This window comes from Eretmochelys imbricata, chromosome 19, assembly GCF_965152235.1.
Source record: "Eretmochelys imbricata isolate rEreImb1 chromosome 19, rEreImb1.hap1, whole genome shotgun sequence".
NCBI classification, from domain to species: Eukaryota; Metazoa; Chordata; order Testudines; family Cheloniidae; genus Eretmochelys; species Eretmochelys imbricata.
Window position 1 is genome coordinate 19,060,034 of NC_135590.1, and position 19,088 is coordinate 19,079,121.

Below are 19,088 nucleotides of genomic sequence, written 5' to 3' on the forward strand. Positions count from 1 at the left end.
AAGTCAATGGGAGCTCAGTGGGAGCTCACTCACCACCTCTGGCAGCAAGGCAGTGAGATGTGGAGTTGTAGGCACAGGAGTTGGCAGTCAGGAGGATCTGAGTTCAGATCCTGGCTCTCGCACTGATTCAGCTTGCATCCATAAACCTCTTTCTTTGTCTCAGTTTTCACGGTTTTGAAATTGGGATGATAAATACTCTCCTACCGCACAGGAAAGTTGTGAATATAAACTCATTAGTGTCTGTGAGGCTTTCATACTATATCAATGAGAGCCACAGAAGAGCCAATGAGCATATTACTAATTCTGTATTCAGCGCAGGGCTTGGATGGGGCATGATAAATAAGGCAAAGGCCACACACTGAATAATGAGCATAAGAGCTGCCTCATTCCCTGAGTGCTGTCTGCCCTGTGCATTGAATGAGGCTGAGGTTCTATGGAAATAATAGGGTGTGATTATGTAATTAAAGAATTGTATGCACTGAGGGGCTAAATTACAGTTGCACAGGCAACCTTCAATTGACATTTTGACTTTGCAACCAAAATAACTTTCTTTTAATTTTAATTAGTGTTTTGGGATGTAGTTTAATTATACAATGTAATCCAGTATGATATTACAATCCTGAAAACATACAGTCTGAACCTTACAGAAGCTGCTTAGTATTAACCATTGAATGTTGTGGGTTATGAGTAGAAATGACAAAGAAAGTCTCAGGGCTTGTCTATACAAAGGGCTAGTGCATGGCAAGATGGGATGTAAATCTACGGCGCACTAGCTTGCCGCATACTAACTAGCCATGTGGGCCCTGCAATTTTAAACTAAATGTTCCCTAATGTGCTTTGCCCTTCTACTGAACAGCAGCAGGTCAAAGTGCACAAGGGGAGAGGAGGTTATTTTCCTGTAATTGGGCATTCTTTGAGACGTGGCCCCTTTCTGTATTACACTGCGGGTTACGCATGCACACCATGAGACTGGAGTCAGAATTTGAAAGTAGAGTCCATTGGTCCTGACTCGCCTTGTGCTGCCGTCCAAGGAGATAAAGGGCAGGGCAGACAGACTGCGTCTCCGGTTCCTTCTCCACTGTGAATCAGACAAATACAAAACACAGGGGAAGGGTGGGTAGTGGAATATAGATAGCGATCACACATCTCGAAGAACCTACAGTTAAAGGGAAGTAATCTCCTCCTCTTCTTTGAGTGATGGTTCCTATTGTATTCCACTGTGGACGATTGGCAAGCAGTACCTTAGTTGGAGGAGGATGCAAGGATGAGGGTGGAAGGCTCATGCAAAGAACCACCATGCCGAAGGATGCATCTGCCACCGAGTCCTGCACAAAGGTATAGTGTGTTGCAAAGGTGTGGACAGAACCCCATGTGGCTACTTTACAGATCTATGAGAGGCACAACCTGAAATAATGCTGTGGTCATAGCTTGGAGTGAGCCCATACCTCTATTGGGGGAGGTTTGACAGCTGCTAGCAGAGTATAATGCAGCTAGAAATCCATTTGAAAGATTCTCTGGGTGGAGATGGCCTATCCCAAGTCTCTCTGCTACCTCAGTAAATAGACTTTCTGATTGGTTTCATTCTCTGCAGGCAGAAGGCCAGAGCTCATTGAACGTTGAGGGAATGGAGAAGATGTTCTTCTGCAGATGCATGTGGTTTCGGGAAGAAAACAGGTAAGTGAATGGACTGGTTAATGTGAACCCTTAGATGAGAATTTCGGGTATAGGCGTAAGGAAACCTTACCTTTGTGGAAGACTGTAAATGGTGCATCTGCCATTATAGCTCTGAGTTCCTGTATCCTCGCCGAAGTGATAGCAACAAGAAAGGCGACCTTCATGGAGAGGAGGGACATAGAGCAAGATGATATTGTCTCAAAGTGGGGCTTCATTAATACAGAAAGTACCAGATTCAGGTCCCATTGAGATGCAATTGTTTGGAGAGATAGGAAGGTTCTGAGGAGGCCTTTCAAAAATCTATCAGTTAGTGGGTGTGTAAAAATAGAGTAACCTTCCACAGAAGGATGGAATGTGCTGATCACCGGTAGGTGGACTCTCAAAGTGCCAAGAGCAAGGTCCAATGCGTACAAGGACAGAATGTGGTCCAGGATTAGGAAATATCAGTTGCTTCTGGTAAAACTCCTTTATGTTGTGCCCAAGACGAAAACCGTCTCTACTTAGCTCAGTAATATTGTCTACTGGAATTTTTCCTGCTGTTTAGAGAGAATGTCTTGTACCACTGAGGAACATGCCTGTTCTATAGTTGATGCCCATCCAACTATCATGCACTGAGGTGGAGTGGACATGGATTGGGGTGCTTGATCTCACCATTGCACTGTGTCAAAAGGTTGGGAAGTACGAGATGGGGATCGGTGGGTGGGACGACATGAGCAGAAGATTGGGGAAGCAGAACTGTCTGGGTCAGAAGGGGGCAATCAGAATGACTGTTGCCTTGTCTTGATGGATTTTGTGGAGCACTTGAGGTAGGAGCGGTACAGGAAGGAAGGTATAGGTGAGCTGGTGTGACCAGAAGAGAAGAGGGCCAAAAGAGGGCCTCGTCCTGAGAGCAGTAACCGAAGGCTCCCCTGGAGCAGTACGTGATGTTTGTCTAAGAAGCAAATAGGTCCTTGGTTGTGGTCCCCCATTGCGCGAAGATGTCACATAGCACTGCATTGTGAAGTTCCCACTCGTGATTGATCGCAAAATGTCTGCTGAGTGACGTTGTGAGCACATTCTGCATCCCCGGAAGATAGGCTGCGGATAGGCTGATCTGATTGCTGATGAACCAGTTCCAGAATTTGACCACTTTTGTGCATAGAGAGGCGGATCTCACTCCTCCTTGTTTGTTGTGGTAAAAAAAGAGACTGTGGTGGTGTTGTCCAACATGATCAGAACATGATGACAGCAAATGAGTGAAAGAAAGGATTCACATGCTTTTCTTACCGCTCAAAAGTTCTAGGACATTGATGTGCATTCTGGATTCTTGAAGTGTCCATGCCCCTTGTGTGGTATGGTCATCCATATGTGCTTCCTAGCCTAATAGTGACATGTCAGTGATGATAGTTCTGTCCAGGGAAGAGGGAAAAAATGGGGACTCCCATACATATGCAATGTGGGCCTGTCCACCATAGGAGGGATGATAGTATCTTGGGTGGGACTGTCAGCATGAGGTTCATAGACTGAAGGTTCAGTGAGTACACAGACTGAGGCCATATCTGCAGGCAGACAAGGTGAAGTCTAACAAAGGGGGCACGTAGGCACATGAAACCCATAGCCATGTAGAGAGAGGCACATCTTGGCTGGTACAAAAAGGTTGTTCGTGATGCGAGCTATGACAACATTCATTGCTTGAACACTGTCTGTAGGCAGGTATTCCTGTGCCATGATAGGGTTTATGCTAGCTCCAATGAAGTCCAATGACTATGTGAGGTTAAGGATTGACTTCTTGATGTTGATGCTGACTTCTAGTGAAGCAAGGAGGCTGAGTAACATGAAAGTAGATGAGTGGGCTTCTTGGCAGGACCTGGCGGCTAGGAGCCAGTCGTTGAGGTATAGAAAACCAAGGAGACCATAAAGCCTGAGAACTGCTACTACAGAAAATACTTTGGTGAAGACTCAGAGCAGTAGCTATCCCAAAAGGCAGTACTCTGTATTGGAAATGGTTGGAGCGCACCATAAATCTGAGAAAATGTCTATGGGCAGGGTGGTTGTTGATGTGGAAGAAGCATCCTGGAGAGCTGGGAACCAGATGCCTTTTTCTAAGGATGGAATTATTGTTGCCAACGCCACTACGCGAAACTTCAGTTTGCGGATGAAGCAATTGAGGTGGCAGAGATTGAGGTTTGGTCTCCAGCCACCCCTCTTCTTGGGTATGAGGAAGTAGGTCGAATAGAACCCGTTCCTTGATATGCTAGAGAAACGTGTTTTATTGCTTCTCGTTGTAATAAAGAGTTCACCTTTTGGGTAAGAATACTGTTGTAAGAGTGGTCCCCAAAGGGGGGGTCTTTGAGCATTACAAACTCGATTGTATAGCCACAGCTGATGACATTCAGCACCCACGTGTCCATTGTTATCACACTCAAAGCATGGGAAAAGAGTGCTAAAGGAGCCCCAAATGGAGCGGAAGGGTCATGAGTCTCTCAGTGATTATCGGCTCTCAAGCTTGTGTCAAAAATACCTCTTGGCTTGAGGATGGGGGTTGAGACATTGAAGCCTGTGGGGGGGCCTGGATAATTTGGACCTCCGGACCTTTTGTTGCTTTCATGGAAGTTCATATGGTCTCTGTGGGTGATAATGAAGAGACCTGTACCTTTGGGTAGACAACAGGTGGTGGGATTTTCATTTTGAGGCAGGAGTATAGATGCCTAACGAGCGAAGAGTAGCCCTGGAGTCTTTTAGCGTATACAAAGACTCATCTTTCTTCCGATTGAAGAGATTTATCTATGGTATTCTGGACCTTCCTAGGAAAACAAGAAGCATGAAGCCTAGACTTTCTGTGCATCAAAATAGCTGCAGCCATGGCCCTGGAGGAGGTATCAGCCATATCCACTGCAGACTGGAGGGTAGTTTTGGCTATGAGTTTGCCTTCTTCAGTGAGGGCCTGAAAGCAGGCATGAAATTGTTGTGGGAGACTATTTGTGAATTCCTTGAATTTAGCGTAATTCAGGAAGTCCTATTTAGCCAACAATGCTTGATAATTGGCTATCCTGAACTGTAAACTAGAGGAAGAGGAAGAGAAGACTTTCCTCTGTAGAAGATCTAGACACTTCCCTTCCTTGTCCACTAGCGTGGATTGAGGGTGGTGTTGTTTAGCTCTCTCAGCAGCAGCCTGAACTACCAGTGAGTTTGGAGCTGGGTGGGAAAAGAAGAATTCTGAGCCTTTGACCAGGACACTGTAGCATCACTCCTCTCCTTTAGGAGTGGCGGTGCATGTGGCAGCATATGCCACACGGTCTTGGCTGGCTCCAGTATGGTTTCATGGATTCTCAGAGCTATTCTTTCTGGTCCTAAAGACTGAAGAATGTCCAGAATCTTTTCCAGTGGGATTTGGAGTTCCCCTGCAACTCTCTGTAGATCTTGAAATTGTCTGAAGTCATCAAGTGGGGAAGGGGATGATGCAGTCACAGCTTTGTCCAGCGACGAGGATGGGGGTCTAGCCGGTTCTGGAGGGACCATCAGAACCAGGGTATAAAATTCTTCCTCCTCCGCTATGGGATTTGTGGGCCTGCTTGAGGGATCCCTAGTGGGTGAAGCAGGTGGCAACACTCTCACAGACCAGGCAAGCTCTGAATGAGGATGCTGCAATATCCTAATGGTCCCCAATATGGCCAGTAAGACAGATGCATAGGAGGTTGTTCCCATTGGTGTGTCAGTCTCCATGATGTTGTATAGGAGCAGTACCGTACAGGTGGTTCTGCCCCTGGTTACAATTCACTGGAAGAGAAAAAGGCAGATTCCAGTTCCAATAGTGGTACTGTCAGAACTGATGGACTGGTGTACAAACATATGCAAAGAAGGCGAGAGACCCTGTACCATAAGCATATCCATAGCAGGGACTTACGTTCTCCGGAAGTGGAGGGGCCTAATAGAGATGACAATTCTGCATCCAGCAAGGTGAAGACTTCTTTGGGTGCAGCCAGGGCTCCAGATTTACCTGGTGTAAGAAGCACTCTCTCTTTCCTGGTCTCCAGTACCGATGCTGATGTCTGTCCCAGTGCAGGAGGTTCTCTCTTCTTGTGAGGGGCTGGAGATGGCGGTACCGACAGTTCGCCACCTGGAACCATTGGATCCCATTGTTTATGGGTCTTCTTCTCAGGCCAGTGGGACTTAAAATGTGCTGTGGCCCCTGGGGCTGAGCTGTCCAGTTTCCTGAACTTGGAGGAAGACTTAGTCCCAGGCTTATTGGAGTGCTTTCTGATCTCCCAACTAGGCCCCATCATGAGGTCTGTGGAGGTGCTTCTGCTGGCATCAGAGTTTGACGTAGCACCAGGAGGTTCACTCCTCACAGAATCAGGCTGATGTACAGTGGGGAGGGAGGGGTGTTCCCTGGCATGTATCTGACTGCAGTCTCATGACCATCTCCATGAGATACTTGTGGAGATGAAGTGCACAGCCCTCTCAGGTACAGTTGGGGAAGGACTACACAAAGCTGTGATGTGAGCTTCTCCCAAGCAGTAGAGGCGGCACTGAATTGGTTGTCACTTACTGAGAGGGATAGTGGTCAAGAGATTCAGAGTTTGAAAACCAAAGTCCTCGTCATAGTCTGATATCCGAAGAGGGGTATGAATGGGGGCAGGAAATCCCTGAAGTCTTCACTAAACTGTTAAAACTATTAATTATTAAAACTAGAAATAAAACTAGGTAAACTGCCTTAAAAACCGATAAAGCTATTTACAACTGCAATTAGAACAGCATGAGAGAGGACGACACAAAGTTCTGACCCAGACCATGTGGTGGTGAGAAGGAACTGGAGATGCAGTCGGTCCACCCCACCCTTTATATTACCTTGGACAGAAGCACGAGGAGAGTCAGGGCACATGCACGGACCAATGGACACTACTTTCAAATTCTCTGAGCGCATGATGTGCATGCATAACCATAGTGGAATACAATAGGGACCATCACTTGAAGAACTTGTCGTGTGGTAGCAAGGTCCACACAGCCAGTTAGTGCACAGCAAGCGGAGTGCACTATAGATTTATACCTCAGCTTGCTATGCACTAATTCTTCATGTACACAAGCCCTCAGTGGATTGTAGACAGTATGCACCATGGAAGTCCTCAAACGGGGACCCTCACAGAGTTCTATTCTGTCACCTCTTGTTCATCTGTATTAAAAGGCACTGGGGGACATTTTTAGGCATTCTGAAAATCCAGGGCTATCAGTATGCTGATGACACTAAGCTCCACATCAAGTACAGAGGATGTACTTCCCTTCCCACCTCTGCCACTGTCTCACTGTGTGACCTTCTGCGAGTTGTTTATTCTGCATCTCAGTTTCCCATCTGCAAAATGAAACTACTTACCCTCACAGTGGTTTTGAGAAACTTTTTCTGTAAAGCTCTGAGAGCTTCAGATTAACTGTACTTTAGCAGTGCAAATGATTATAACAGACTCCACTCAGTGTTTGTGTTGAGGTAGTGACAATTTATGAGAGATGGTTCCCACTCATTTGTCATTACCAAACAACAATCCCTGCCCAAAGGAAATCACAATCTAGGATTTAGACAATGCACAAAGAGGAATGAACAGGCAAATAGGGGAATGGGGAAGACACAGTAATGACAGAGGCAGGAATGTTGCATTAGTAGTCACAACCAAGGCCAGGCAGTAGCGATATGTAGGCATCGCAGCAAAGGTGGGTTTTAAAGAGGGATTTAAGAGGTTGCGATAATGGCTTTGTGAATTTTGACGAGGAATTCTTCTCGAGAACAGGGATATGCGTGGGAGAGGTCAGGAAGGTGTCTATGAGAGAAAGTGACAGGAGGGAGATGGAGATTGGCATCATTAGTAGAACAAAAGCAGTAAGTAATTAGATTTGTAAGATAAGGTGAGGTAAACGGTGAAGGACCAAGAAGTTTTTGCTTGGTGCAGAGGACCCTGAGGAACCAATGGACACAAAGAAGGGAGTGAGGGGGTCAGAACGAGCCTTACTTTCACTTGACATGGGAAGGTTTGGGCCAAGGTTTGAAGATTCAGATTTCTGATCACTGACTTCTGTGGTGCTCACTTGACTGAAAGGATAAAAGCACACATTAGCCACCAACATCACCAATCTGTGCACTAACAGCACTGGAAATTTTAAGCAATTGCTTTTGACCTTCCTAGCTAACACTGGCCACAGGCTGCTAGGGAAACATTCTGCATTCTGCACTATTTCACATATACCAACACACAGTAGAATCTGGAAGATATCCTTGCATTTCTTTGTACAAACCTCAAATCCTCACGTCCCTCAGAGTATTAACTCACTAACTTTCTCAAAATAATAAACTTTTAATAGAACACAGAAATCTAATACAACCTTTGTTGCAACGTGTAAATGTTCCCAAAGGGACAAAAACAATCCATGTCACAGCTGGGTCGTGGGTGGCCAAATTTAGTAGTCAGAGCCAGAGTCCACAGTCACAAGATAGGGTTTAGGAGTCAGCTGGGTCAGGATACCAGGAGCTAGGGGTTAAAGTAACGCTAAGGACTTACCGGTACAGAGGGCCGGGGTCCTGAGCAAGGTGGGGTGAGGCCTCGGAAGAAAGGGCCGGGGCCTTTAAATCCCCAGACCCTTTAAATCGCTGCCGGAGCTGGAGGGCTCCCAACCGCTGCCGCTACCCCAGGGCTCCAGCAGCAGGGCTCTGGCGGCGATTTAAAGGGCCTGGGGCTCCGGCTGCTGCCAGGAGCCCAGGGCCCTTTTAAACTGTCGGCCTAGGGAAGCTGCTCCCTGTCGGTACAGTCGGATGTTTACCGGCTCTTGCCAGTATACCATACTGGACCATACTGGCTTATTTTCACCTCTGCCAGGAGACAAACTGGGGATCAGAACAACAAATCAGGAACCAGAGTCAGGCCGGATCAGGACACTGAGAGGTCAGAACCACAAATCAGATGCCACGAAATCAAGCAGCAGGAGCAGGAAGCACAAGGCACGCAGTCCAGAATGGGATGGAGCCCAGTTGTTTGGACAGCTTCCTGTTCCTGCTGCTGGCTTAAGTAGGACCAACCAGCAAAGCCTCAAACTGGAGCTGGTCTTCTCTGGTCCCAGGCAGGCAAGCATCAGCAGACTGCCAAATGGAGGGCTGGAGCATGGCTGCTCCTGGAAATCATGCAGACCCAGGTTTGAGACTCATGGGTCACGACAATCCAATTAAAGACAGAAAAACAATCAGAAAAGACAATGCTGTCCCACTCATTTTCTCATACAGTTTGATATGCATAGCACGCTTCTCTCTAAATGTAGTAATAGTGATTAATATTATCAAAGTAAAAGATGTACTTAAAAAGAGCTACTAAGCAAAAATTATGTACCATTGAATTAATTCCAAAATAAAAGATCCTATCAATCAGAGAATTCCTTACACAGTGAATGGTTGTCTCACCTGACTGCTCCAGGGAATGTATTAAATAGAGCACTACAACGCAACATTAAAAGCAAGATGTAAGTTGATGCTATTTAAATTCTATGCAGTCATTCACAGAAAATGCTTTTGGCAAGATTTAGCATTCTTATAAAAGCTCATAGTGTCTCAAAGAATATAAATGAAGATGAATGATAAAAGCCCATGTCTTGTGAAAAATGCACAAAGCAACCTGCTTTCTCAACTGAAGCATACAATGAAAACAAGAACCTGACAATTGGTCAAAACTAACATCAAAATCAGTACTACACACCTTAAATTTTGTTCTCCAGATTCCTGCATCTTGGCCTTTTTCACCTGCAAAGATGAAAATGTTCAAAGACACCATGAGTGAGATCTGTCCTTGACAATCTCTGTACACAAGTGACAGGCTGCAGTTAGAAGCTAATCATTGTTTGCAACACAGTTACTATTAGTAGTTGTTTGAATTCAAGTAGCCTTGTGGTTGAGTCCTGGAGTTAAATAGTGAAACCTGTAGGTTCTCCGATTTAAACAGCTACTGCTACCCCAGAATTTGTTTGCAAGGTTGCTTTTCCCTGTCTCCCTCCCGCCCCAGCCACTTCCCGCCCACTTTTTTGCACTGGGATACTGAACTCCCAAGGTTTGATAGGGACCTTTCTTTGTAACCCAAGGAACTTCATTAATTCTAAAACAATCCTATTCTGAACAGATCTAGCACTCAGACTGCATCCAGTGCTCAGCTGCCATGAACTAGGATCCCTTACCCTCTCCCTAGCTAAATAATGCTTGAGGCAAGAAGTTTAAATCATTTCTTTGTTCTCAACAGTAGCAAATCGACTTGCATTTTTGAGAAAGAGAAATTAAACTAGTATTTAATACTGCATTTGTGGATGGCTCAGTAGTCTAATGGTAGCATGATGTACTATTGTAGGGGGATCAATTTAAACAAAGATTTGGTCAGTCACTTCTGGTCCAAAATGGACTGGGATTCTATCACAGAATATCAGGGTTGGAAGGGACCTCAGGAGATCATCTAGTTCAACCCTCTGCTCAAAGCAGGACCAATCCCCAGTTTTTGCCCCAGATTCCTAAATGACCCCCTCAAGGATTGAACGCAACTCTTGGGTTTAGCAGGCCAATGCTCAAACCACTGAGCTATCCCTCCCCGCAATTGTTTTCAATTTTGAATTTTTATAACTCAGCTTCCAGTCCCCAGATCTTGCAGTACTTCTCAAACAAGCCATTTAAATTCTCTTAATCTTTCTCAGGTGAGAAAACCTGGATTTGTGCTGGAAATGGCCCACCTGGATTTTCATACACATTGTAAGGAGAGTGGTCACTTTAGATAAGCTATTACCAGCAGGAGAGTGGGGTGGGAGGAGGTATTGTTTCATGGTCTCTGTGTATATAATGTCTTCTGCAGTTTCCACAGTATGCATCCGATGAAGTGAGCTGTAGCTCACGAAAGCTTATGCTCAAATAAATTGGTTAGTCTCTAAGGTGCCACAAGTACTCCTTTTCTTTTTGCGAATACAGACTAACACGGCTGTTACTCTGAAACCTGTCATTTATAAAAAGCAATTCATGTAAAGTTCAAGCAGACATTACAGTTATTCCATATTTGAATAATACTTACTGAAATAAGAAATAATAAATTGTCTGGAATTACTCCTTTTTCCCCATTCTTCCAAATATTTTGGAAACACATATCACATAAGTAGTCAATAATATGTAACAGATTATCTTTTGTACTAGTAATCAGTAGTTTTGTAATAGATTAGATTTTCAAAGTAACTGTTGCCGTAATTAATCAAAGGGGGGAAAAACTGGGAATCCAGATACATAAAATATCAATCAAGTGCTAATGAGCTAGTAGCATTTTGCAAGGATTAATTCATTCCTTTCCTTATTTTTAAATGTTAACAATAGGTTTCAACAATGCTCTCTCTGTGAAAAATAATGTTAGCTACATTCATTAGTTCCCTTCTTTACTATGTACAGGTGACAAACAAATATTTACAGGCAATACAAATCAGTATTGACCATCAGTGCAGTGGTCAATCTATTCCACTGTTCCATCTCTGACAGTGGTAGGAGACTAAGAGGAAATTGCAAGGAAATTCATAGTGGGTAGTTTTGGAATAACCTGTCCATAGAGTAAGTTTCCTCCTAACTCCTGTCAGAGGCTGGCTTATAACTGAAGCATGAGGAATCACAGACCTATGTTTTCCTTACCTATGGATGCTATTATGGATGTTTTCATGACCTATATAAATGTCTGATCTTCTTTGAATCATACAGAGCTCTGAATCTCAATGGAATCTTCTTGCGGCAGTTTTCATAGAACATCAGGGTTGGAAGGGACCACAGGAGGTCATCTAGTACAACCCCCTGCTCAAAGCAGGACCAATCCCCAATTTTTGCCCCAGATCTCTAAATAGCTCCCTCAAGGATTGAACTCACAACCCTGGTTTAGCAGGCCAATGCTCAAATCACTGAGCTATCCCTCCCCCAACTCATATGTGTTTAGTATAGGAGAGTGGCAAAGAGTCCTGTGGCACCTTATAGACTAACAGATTTATTGGAGCATAAGCTTTCATGGGTGAATACCCACTTTGTCGGATGCATGTAGTGGAAATTTCCAGAGGCAGGTAGGTATAAATATGCAAGCAAGAATCAGGCTAGGGATAACGAGGTTAGTTCAATCAGGGAGGATGAGGCCCTCTTCTAGCAGTTGAGGTGTGAAAACCAAGGAAGGAGAAACTGCTTTTGGAGTTGGCGAGCCAGTCACAGTCTGTTTAATCCTGAGCGGATGGTGTCAAATTTGCAAATGAACTGAAGCTCAGCAGTTTCTCTTTGAAGTCTGGTCCTGAAGTTTTTTTGCTGCAGGATGGCTACCTTTAAATCTGCTAGTGTGTGTCCAGGGAGATTGAAGTGTTCTCCTACAGGTTTTTGTGTATTGCCATTCCTAATATCTGATGTGTGTCCATTTATCTGTTTATGTAGGGACTGTCCAGTTTGGCCGATGTATATAGCAGAGGGGCATTGCTGGCACATGATGGCATAGTATAGGAGAGTATTTCTTTGATTAGTTTTAAATTTCCTGCCTTTCAGTTTCACTGAATGTCCCCATGTCAGTTTATCTATTCTTGTGATACATAAAGAGTTACAAAATATTAACTAGATTTTTCAGACTAGTTAACTGGAAGAGATGCAGTTCTTCAGTCTGAACATCCCCAAAATATTTCCTATGCAAAGATTATTAAATCTACATTCCTCCCCAAAATATCCCCGTGTTTTCTAGTACATTTGATAACTTCAGTATAAAAAGTAGCCACAGCCTACCATAAGAATGAAGTAATGTTTTCTCATTTTGTTTGCATCAAACTTGACTGAATTCTAAATATAACATTGTCACTCATTTTTTGTCTGTAAAGTAATGTGTTTAATTATTACACTGTTGCATTTACTTTAAAGTTAGATGTAGGACTTTATATCAAATATGCTGACTATTATCCTGCATTCACATTTTCTCTTCCAGAACTGACAACAACATTCCATCTAAGTAATTTAAAAAACAAATATGCACTAACATTTCAAATATCTTTAAGAACTTTGTTGACAAATTTTCTATCAAGAAGAGCATGATCAGTGATAAGAAGCACCTCAGGAATTTTGAAACTGTAAATATAAATAGTAAAAATTAAAATGTCTTGTTTTTGTTACAGTATTTAAAAATTAGTTATTCACCCTAAAATCTTTATTAGCAGAACTTTGGATTTAGGATGCAGCAAACAGGATTTAAAAACATATATCACTCCAACCATACGTCTTACCTACAGACACAGTTAAATTAAATTAAATTAAATTAAATTAAACTAAATTAAAGGTGACAATACTGCTCTCCTGCAACAGCTGCTCACAATGTACTAGGGAATAGGGAACTTCTCTAAGCTCTCCAGGGTACCAGAAGAAATTAAAGAGCGTAGAGTTTACAGTAACTATTTTACAAGTGCTATCTTAAGTAGTAATTTTTCAATTTCTATATATGGTTTGAAACCATATATTTCATTGTACAGGTTCTGAACAAAGCAAATATTTATTATCCATGATTTTAATCTAAGATATTAAAAACTTCAAATGTACCTATTTACTTGTTTTATTACTGTAGTTTGTATAACCCCAGTGAGGCTAATGGACAATATATTTTACCAACAGCAAGAACGATCCCCACTTCTAGAAACAATAAATGTAAGACATATTTCCTGTTATCCTTTAGAATAATCACAATTGACTTTTTTTAGACTACTGATTTATTTTCCAATAATTTATAATATTTTACAAATATACTTACTGGTTGTTCTGGTAAGTCTTGTGCCTCTTCCATGAGTATTAATTTTTAAATATGCTTAAATGATTAGAATGGGTGTCTTCATCTGCAGTCTTCAAAGCCTGTTAAAAAAGGCGTTCATAGCTTTATACACTTTGTGAAGTGCTTATCATTTAGGCTATCAGAGAATATTCATTTCTATATTTTCTGCTCTCAAGCTTTCTAAAGTCATGTTGCCATCTCTAAAATAAGAGACCAAACTCACATATGGAGGTTTTCCAAAACAAAGATTTATCAGTAAGCCCCAAAGACATAAACAATGGTGGTGGGGGGGGGGGGTTAAACGCACGTGGCACATTTCTACTGCATTTCCCTTGTAACATACTCACTATAGAAGCCAATATATTAAACATTTCAATCATACACGTGTGCTGTGGTTGTAAAAAACACTTTAGGATTACCAGAGTTAATTTAAGTGATCAACTGCGGGCTACAATGTCAGTAAACAGAATGATAAAATCTAACCTGTTTTAATTTAGAACATTTACATAACTGTCACACAAAAAATCAGGACAAGACTCACAACTAAATGTTTCTACAAGCAAGACTGATTATTAGCAATTACTGTTTAAAGTACACACTTAAGAAAGAGTAGTCTGACCTTTTATTTTGAAAGAAAAAGTTAATTTCAAAGAAAGTAAAGCTTTTAGTACTAAATGCTATCTGTATTAAGGGCCGACGGCAACAAGCAAGAGTCAAGACCCACTGGAATTACCACAGAAAAGTGAGCGTTCTGAAGGAGATTACTTTCAGAATTGTTTTACTGAATTCCTATTGTCTGCTACTCAAAAAAATTAAATAAAAACATTACTTCCCCAGTGTTTTTTTCATTTGCTGGCTTTTTGGCATTTAAAAAAATAAAATCCACTAGACTTATGTCAATAAACAGTACCAACAGGACGCAAAATGTAAGTGGTTAAATAGTGACAGCCAACTTTGAATATGAACTATTACAGTTTAAAGTTTAATTTCTCTTCGATCACCTCTTTATCTCCAAACCACTGACGTAAAACCCATCAGCCAAACTCTGCTCACAACGCTGAAATCAATGAGTGTTTCAAGAACTGATTTACCTTCAATATGCATTCAATGGAGTAAGACTTCTCCCACGATGTACACTAAGTTATAAACAATTTCATACCCTCCCTAGAAATCAGTCTTCCCCACAAAAAGACACATATAGCACACAAAAGAGGTACACAACCATTTTACAGCTAGGTAAAAGCAACCACAAAAAGCACTGAAAGAATACATAATAAGTTAGGAATACATGAACAACAGCAATGTGCATAATTTACTGACTGTGTTAGACTCTGATCCTGTCACATTGCCATGGGCTTCAATGGAAACAGGATTGGCCCTATATTCATATCATATAGCAGCTGTGTCTCTCACCATTTAGGTTCTTATATTTTGCCCATCACTGTGGTATCTGAGTACCTTCCATATAATGAAATCATCCCAATTGAAAATAAATAGGTTGAGAGGTATGACCGTATACAATATATTCAAACTGAGCCCAAAAATCCAGTTCAGTTCAAACCAAAACTAATTTTTTTAAAATTTTCTCAAAAAAAAAAAATCACTTTGGGTCAAACAAAACCTGTTCGTCCTGAAATTTCTCAGTTCTCCATTTTGGGGTTGTGGGTGGGAGGATTATTGTGTACACACACACACATATATATATACACACACACACACACACACACACCTTTTTAATTAGCTAAACTTCAAAGCAAAACACTTTCAAAACAAAAAGACAAAAGGTTTAATTTTGAAATGGCCAAAACAAACCACTTGACTTTTTTGTTTTTTTCCCCATTTTTGTTTCAGTAACCTGAAAAATGCATTTATCTGTGAATTTACTATTCGCTGAAAATTTTTTGCTCAGATCTACTTATAACCACTCTGGTCCTTAACTCATGCTGGTTATTGAAAAGCATCACAGTCTCTGAGCACTGGCAGGAGATCTTGTGTTGCGCGTACAATTTCATATTGACACAGGAGCAAAACACACAAAAGGTTTCTGTTCCCAAATCAGTGGGAAGCACTGCAGGGTCTGTAACAAGGGTGATCTTATACACTGTGGCCAAAATTTTCAAAAGGGCTTAAAAGTCCCATTTTCAAAAGTTACTTTAGGCACTTAGGCTCTTAAGCATCGTCTTTCACTGAGATTAAGACTCTTAAGTGACAGAAAAGGAGTACTTGTGGCACCTTAGAGACTAACGAATTTATTTGAGCATGAGCTTTCGTGAGCTACAGCTCACTTAGAATCATAGAATCATAGAATCATCAGATCCATACCGTGGAAACTGCAGCAGACTTTATATATACACAGAGAATATGAAACAATACCTCCTCCCACCCCACTGTCCTGCTAGTAATAGCTTATCAGGACAGTGGGGTGGGAGGAGGTATTGTTTCATATTCTCTGTGTATATATAAAGTCTGCTGCAGTTTCCACGGTATGCATCTGATGAAGTGAGCTGTAGCTCACGAAAGCTCATGCTCAAATAAATTCGTTAGTCTCTAAGGTGCCACAAGTACTCCTTTTCTTTTTGCGAATACAGACTAACACGGCTGTTACTCTGAAACCTGTCATTAAGTGACAGACACTTCTAAAAAATTTACTCTGTATATACTGCACAGCAGATGAAGGAGTGGGCGGTAGACTGAATTTGTGGTTTGTCTGTTTAAATTCATAGCCTCATTTTACATATAAAAAGTTAATTTCCTTTTTAATTAAATTTTTGTAATTTACTCCTTTTAATAAATAAAGACTAAAAAGAAAAATTGTGGAATTTAAAGATTCTTGAAATAGTTTCAGAACTACAGAGTAAATTCTGTGAAAGTTTAAAGCTGAAACAAAAAAGATGATTACTTTATAAATAAAATTTTGATTCAAATCCTATCTGACATTTTGACCTAATGCTTCCATAACGTTTTTTTATTCAGTTTGGTTTTCCATAGAAAGCAAGAGTGAAAACTACCTTGGTTTTCTGATCTGGATTTATAATTTTTTTTTCAAATGAATCAAAAGGGCAAACTTGTTCTCACAAACACTGGAATTAGCTTTGAACAACTTAAGCCAAACTCACATCTAGTTTATAAACAGAGTTACAATTACAATCAGAAGATCCTCCTTCTCAAACAAATAGGACATCTTGCTACCACGAATGCAGAAAGCCAGGACCGGTGCAATCACTAGGCGAACTCGGCGATCGCCTAGGGCGCCAAGTGGTTGGGGGCGGCGGTGGAGCGGAGGTGAGCTGGGGCAGGGGGGCAAAGGGAGGGCCGCCTACAGCAAGCAACGGGGGCGGAGGGGGCAGCACACAGGGGAACCGCTCCCTGCCCCAGCTCACCTCGGCTCCGCCTCCTCCCCTGAGCCCCGCCCCGCTCTGCTTCTCTCCCTCCCAGGCTTGCGCGCCGAACAGCTGATTGTCGCCGCAAGCCTGGGAGGTGGCGGAAGCGGCGGCGTGCTCCGGCAGCAGGCGGAGCAGAGGTGAGCTGGGGCGGGGAGCTGCCGCGGGGGGGCTCCCCAGGCCGAGGGGAGGGGGCGGCGGGGAGCTGCCGCGGGGGGGCGGGGGGGGGGCAGCGCAAGGTGGAAGTTTCGTCTAGGGCGTGAAACCTCCTTGCACCGGCCCTGCAGAAAGCTTCTCCAAATCAAACCATTTATTACACCAAAATCAAAATGGAGAAACTTCTCGTCCAGGTGACAACTGAACTTGAGCCAAGACTGTTTCTCAGAGGAAAGGAGAGTGTGAAACATTTGCGACAATGAATAGCCATTTATACGGAGGACATCCTATAGAGAGCAATCCAAGTTGCAGCTAGAGTTACAGAGAAGCAGACAGAACACAACCAGCAGAAGAGAAAGCATGCCTTACAGATATTGGGATAACTATAGTGCAGTTGGATAGAGGACTAGGAGTTCTCTAAGCAACATAGCTTTTTAGTTTAGAGTGTCTGTTTAATGTTTTATTCATCTTTTGTAAGGACACAAGGTGGGTGGCATATGCCATATTATTTAGCAAACACACGCCTTGGCTGGCAGAAAGTTGTTAAAAAAGTTAGAGAAAATGAATTCTAATTTTTATTACAAACTAATTTAAAAAGCAGATTTTTTAACTCATGAAAAATTAAGGTAACCATGCTTTGATAAATGTATCTACACACTTTCCACTAGATAATCTTTAAAACCAGTACAATCATATTTTACCAAACACATGCCCAAGCATCCTTAGGTCCCCTACATAGTCTGAACTGTTGTACTCTTTCCTTTAGTCCACATACTTGGGTCTTCAAAACTTCCAAATGATGGCCAACCTTGTAAAAAACATGAAGTCACAGCAAGAGGAAAGTAACTGGTACCCAGGAATATAAACCTGTATACAAAACATGAATAATTCAAAAACCTACAGCAAGCCACTGAATGACAGGAGGCAGTCTGGAGTTTCAAGATTCTGAATAAGACTTGTGAAACAGTACATTTCTTTTTTAATTGTGAAAAATAACTTGCATCCTTTAATAAAACAGTTCAGTGTTTAACTGCTGAACTGTCTTCAAGAAACAAGATTCTACTAAAAATAAATAGCAATTTTCATCAGCTACAAAATAGAATGACAGAGACCCACTGAAATCTGAATCAAATTAATAAAGTTTTAGTGCTGATATTTTATTTAAACCTGATTTGTAATTTTATTAATTAATTTAAGCTATTTTATTATCATTGCGGGCAAGTAGTTGTTTGCTAGAGTCGGTATTATTAAAAAATAATAAAAAAAAATATTCCAAAAAGACAGATGCTTTACACATCATTTCTTTAGTTTGTTCAATTTACTGAAAAATCATTCTCCTAAACTTCAAAATAAAAGACACAAAAAGCAAGAAGCATGGACTATAAAATTTCATATATCAATTTCTCTGGCTTCTGTTCCTATAGCAAAATTCTGACACTGTATCTCCATGCCAAACCTGTGTTAAAAGTACTGACAAGTAAAAAGGAGTCATGTTGCATTAAATCCTATTTTAAAAATCTTAAACAGGCAAGTTTGGAATGTTAAACCTCAGTGAGGATGTAGATAATTCCCTCAGAAACCCAGATTGATATTAGTAGCAAATACTCCTTTTCCGGAACCATCTGCTTTGGCTTTGAGTCTTTAAAATTTCAGCTGGAACTAAGTATATCTCTCAAATTGCAAATGATTAAAGTTAAAGATACTGTGATATGAATACCAACAAATAATTAAAATATCAGTGAAAAGATACTTTTTTCCCTCAAACTGTATTTGCCTGAATGTATACTTTTCAGATTCTATACAATTTTAAATAATGAAATTAAAGATACTGAATAGAAAACTATAATGAAATATTTCACGATGATACACCTTGAGGTTTTAAAATGTACAATATTTAACACATTTATTTCAATCCCTTATCCACCCAAGGGCCACTAATATATTGTTTCTGCATGTGGTAGCAGTTAATTCTGGAATGAAGGGGTTAAAATAATGCTAAGGTTCTAAGCTACGATGGAAAAAGAGACTTTTCATGATGATCTGCCCCATTTCTCTACCCTATAGGCATACGAAATTAGACATTAGACAGCAGACA

The 19,088-nt window shown here is 41.6% G+C and overlaps 1 protein-coding gene across 4 annotated transcripts in view; it reads right to left on the reverse strand.

Annotated features, from left to right (window-relative positions):
* EYA3 (EYA transcriptional coactivator and phosphatase 3) overlaps positions 1–19,088 on the reverse strand; it is a 128,121-nt gene that overhangs the window by 65,522 nt on the left and 43,511 nt on the right. For 3 of the 4 annotated variants that reach the window (XM_077838119.1, XM_077838117.1, XM_077838118.1), the window contains 3 exons: positions 13,440–13,537; positions 9,378–9,421; positions 7,650–7,729 (listed from right to left, as the gene is read on the reverse strand). In XM_077838119.1, coding sequence (XP_077694245.1) covers positions 7,650–7,729; positions 9,378–9,421; positions 13,440–13,472 — 157 coding nt within the window. In that variant the 5' untranslated portion in view covers positions 13,473–13,537. Of the gene's footprint in view, positions 1–7,649; positions 7,730–9,377; positions 9,422–13,439; positions 13,538–19,088 lie in introns of those variants that run through there. The other variant, XM_077838120.1, reaches the window with a different exon arrangement.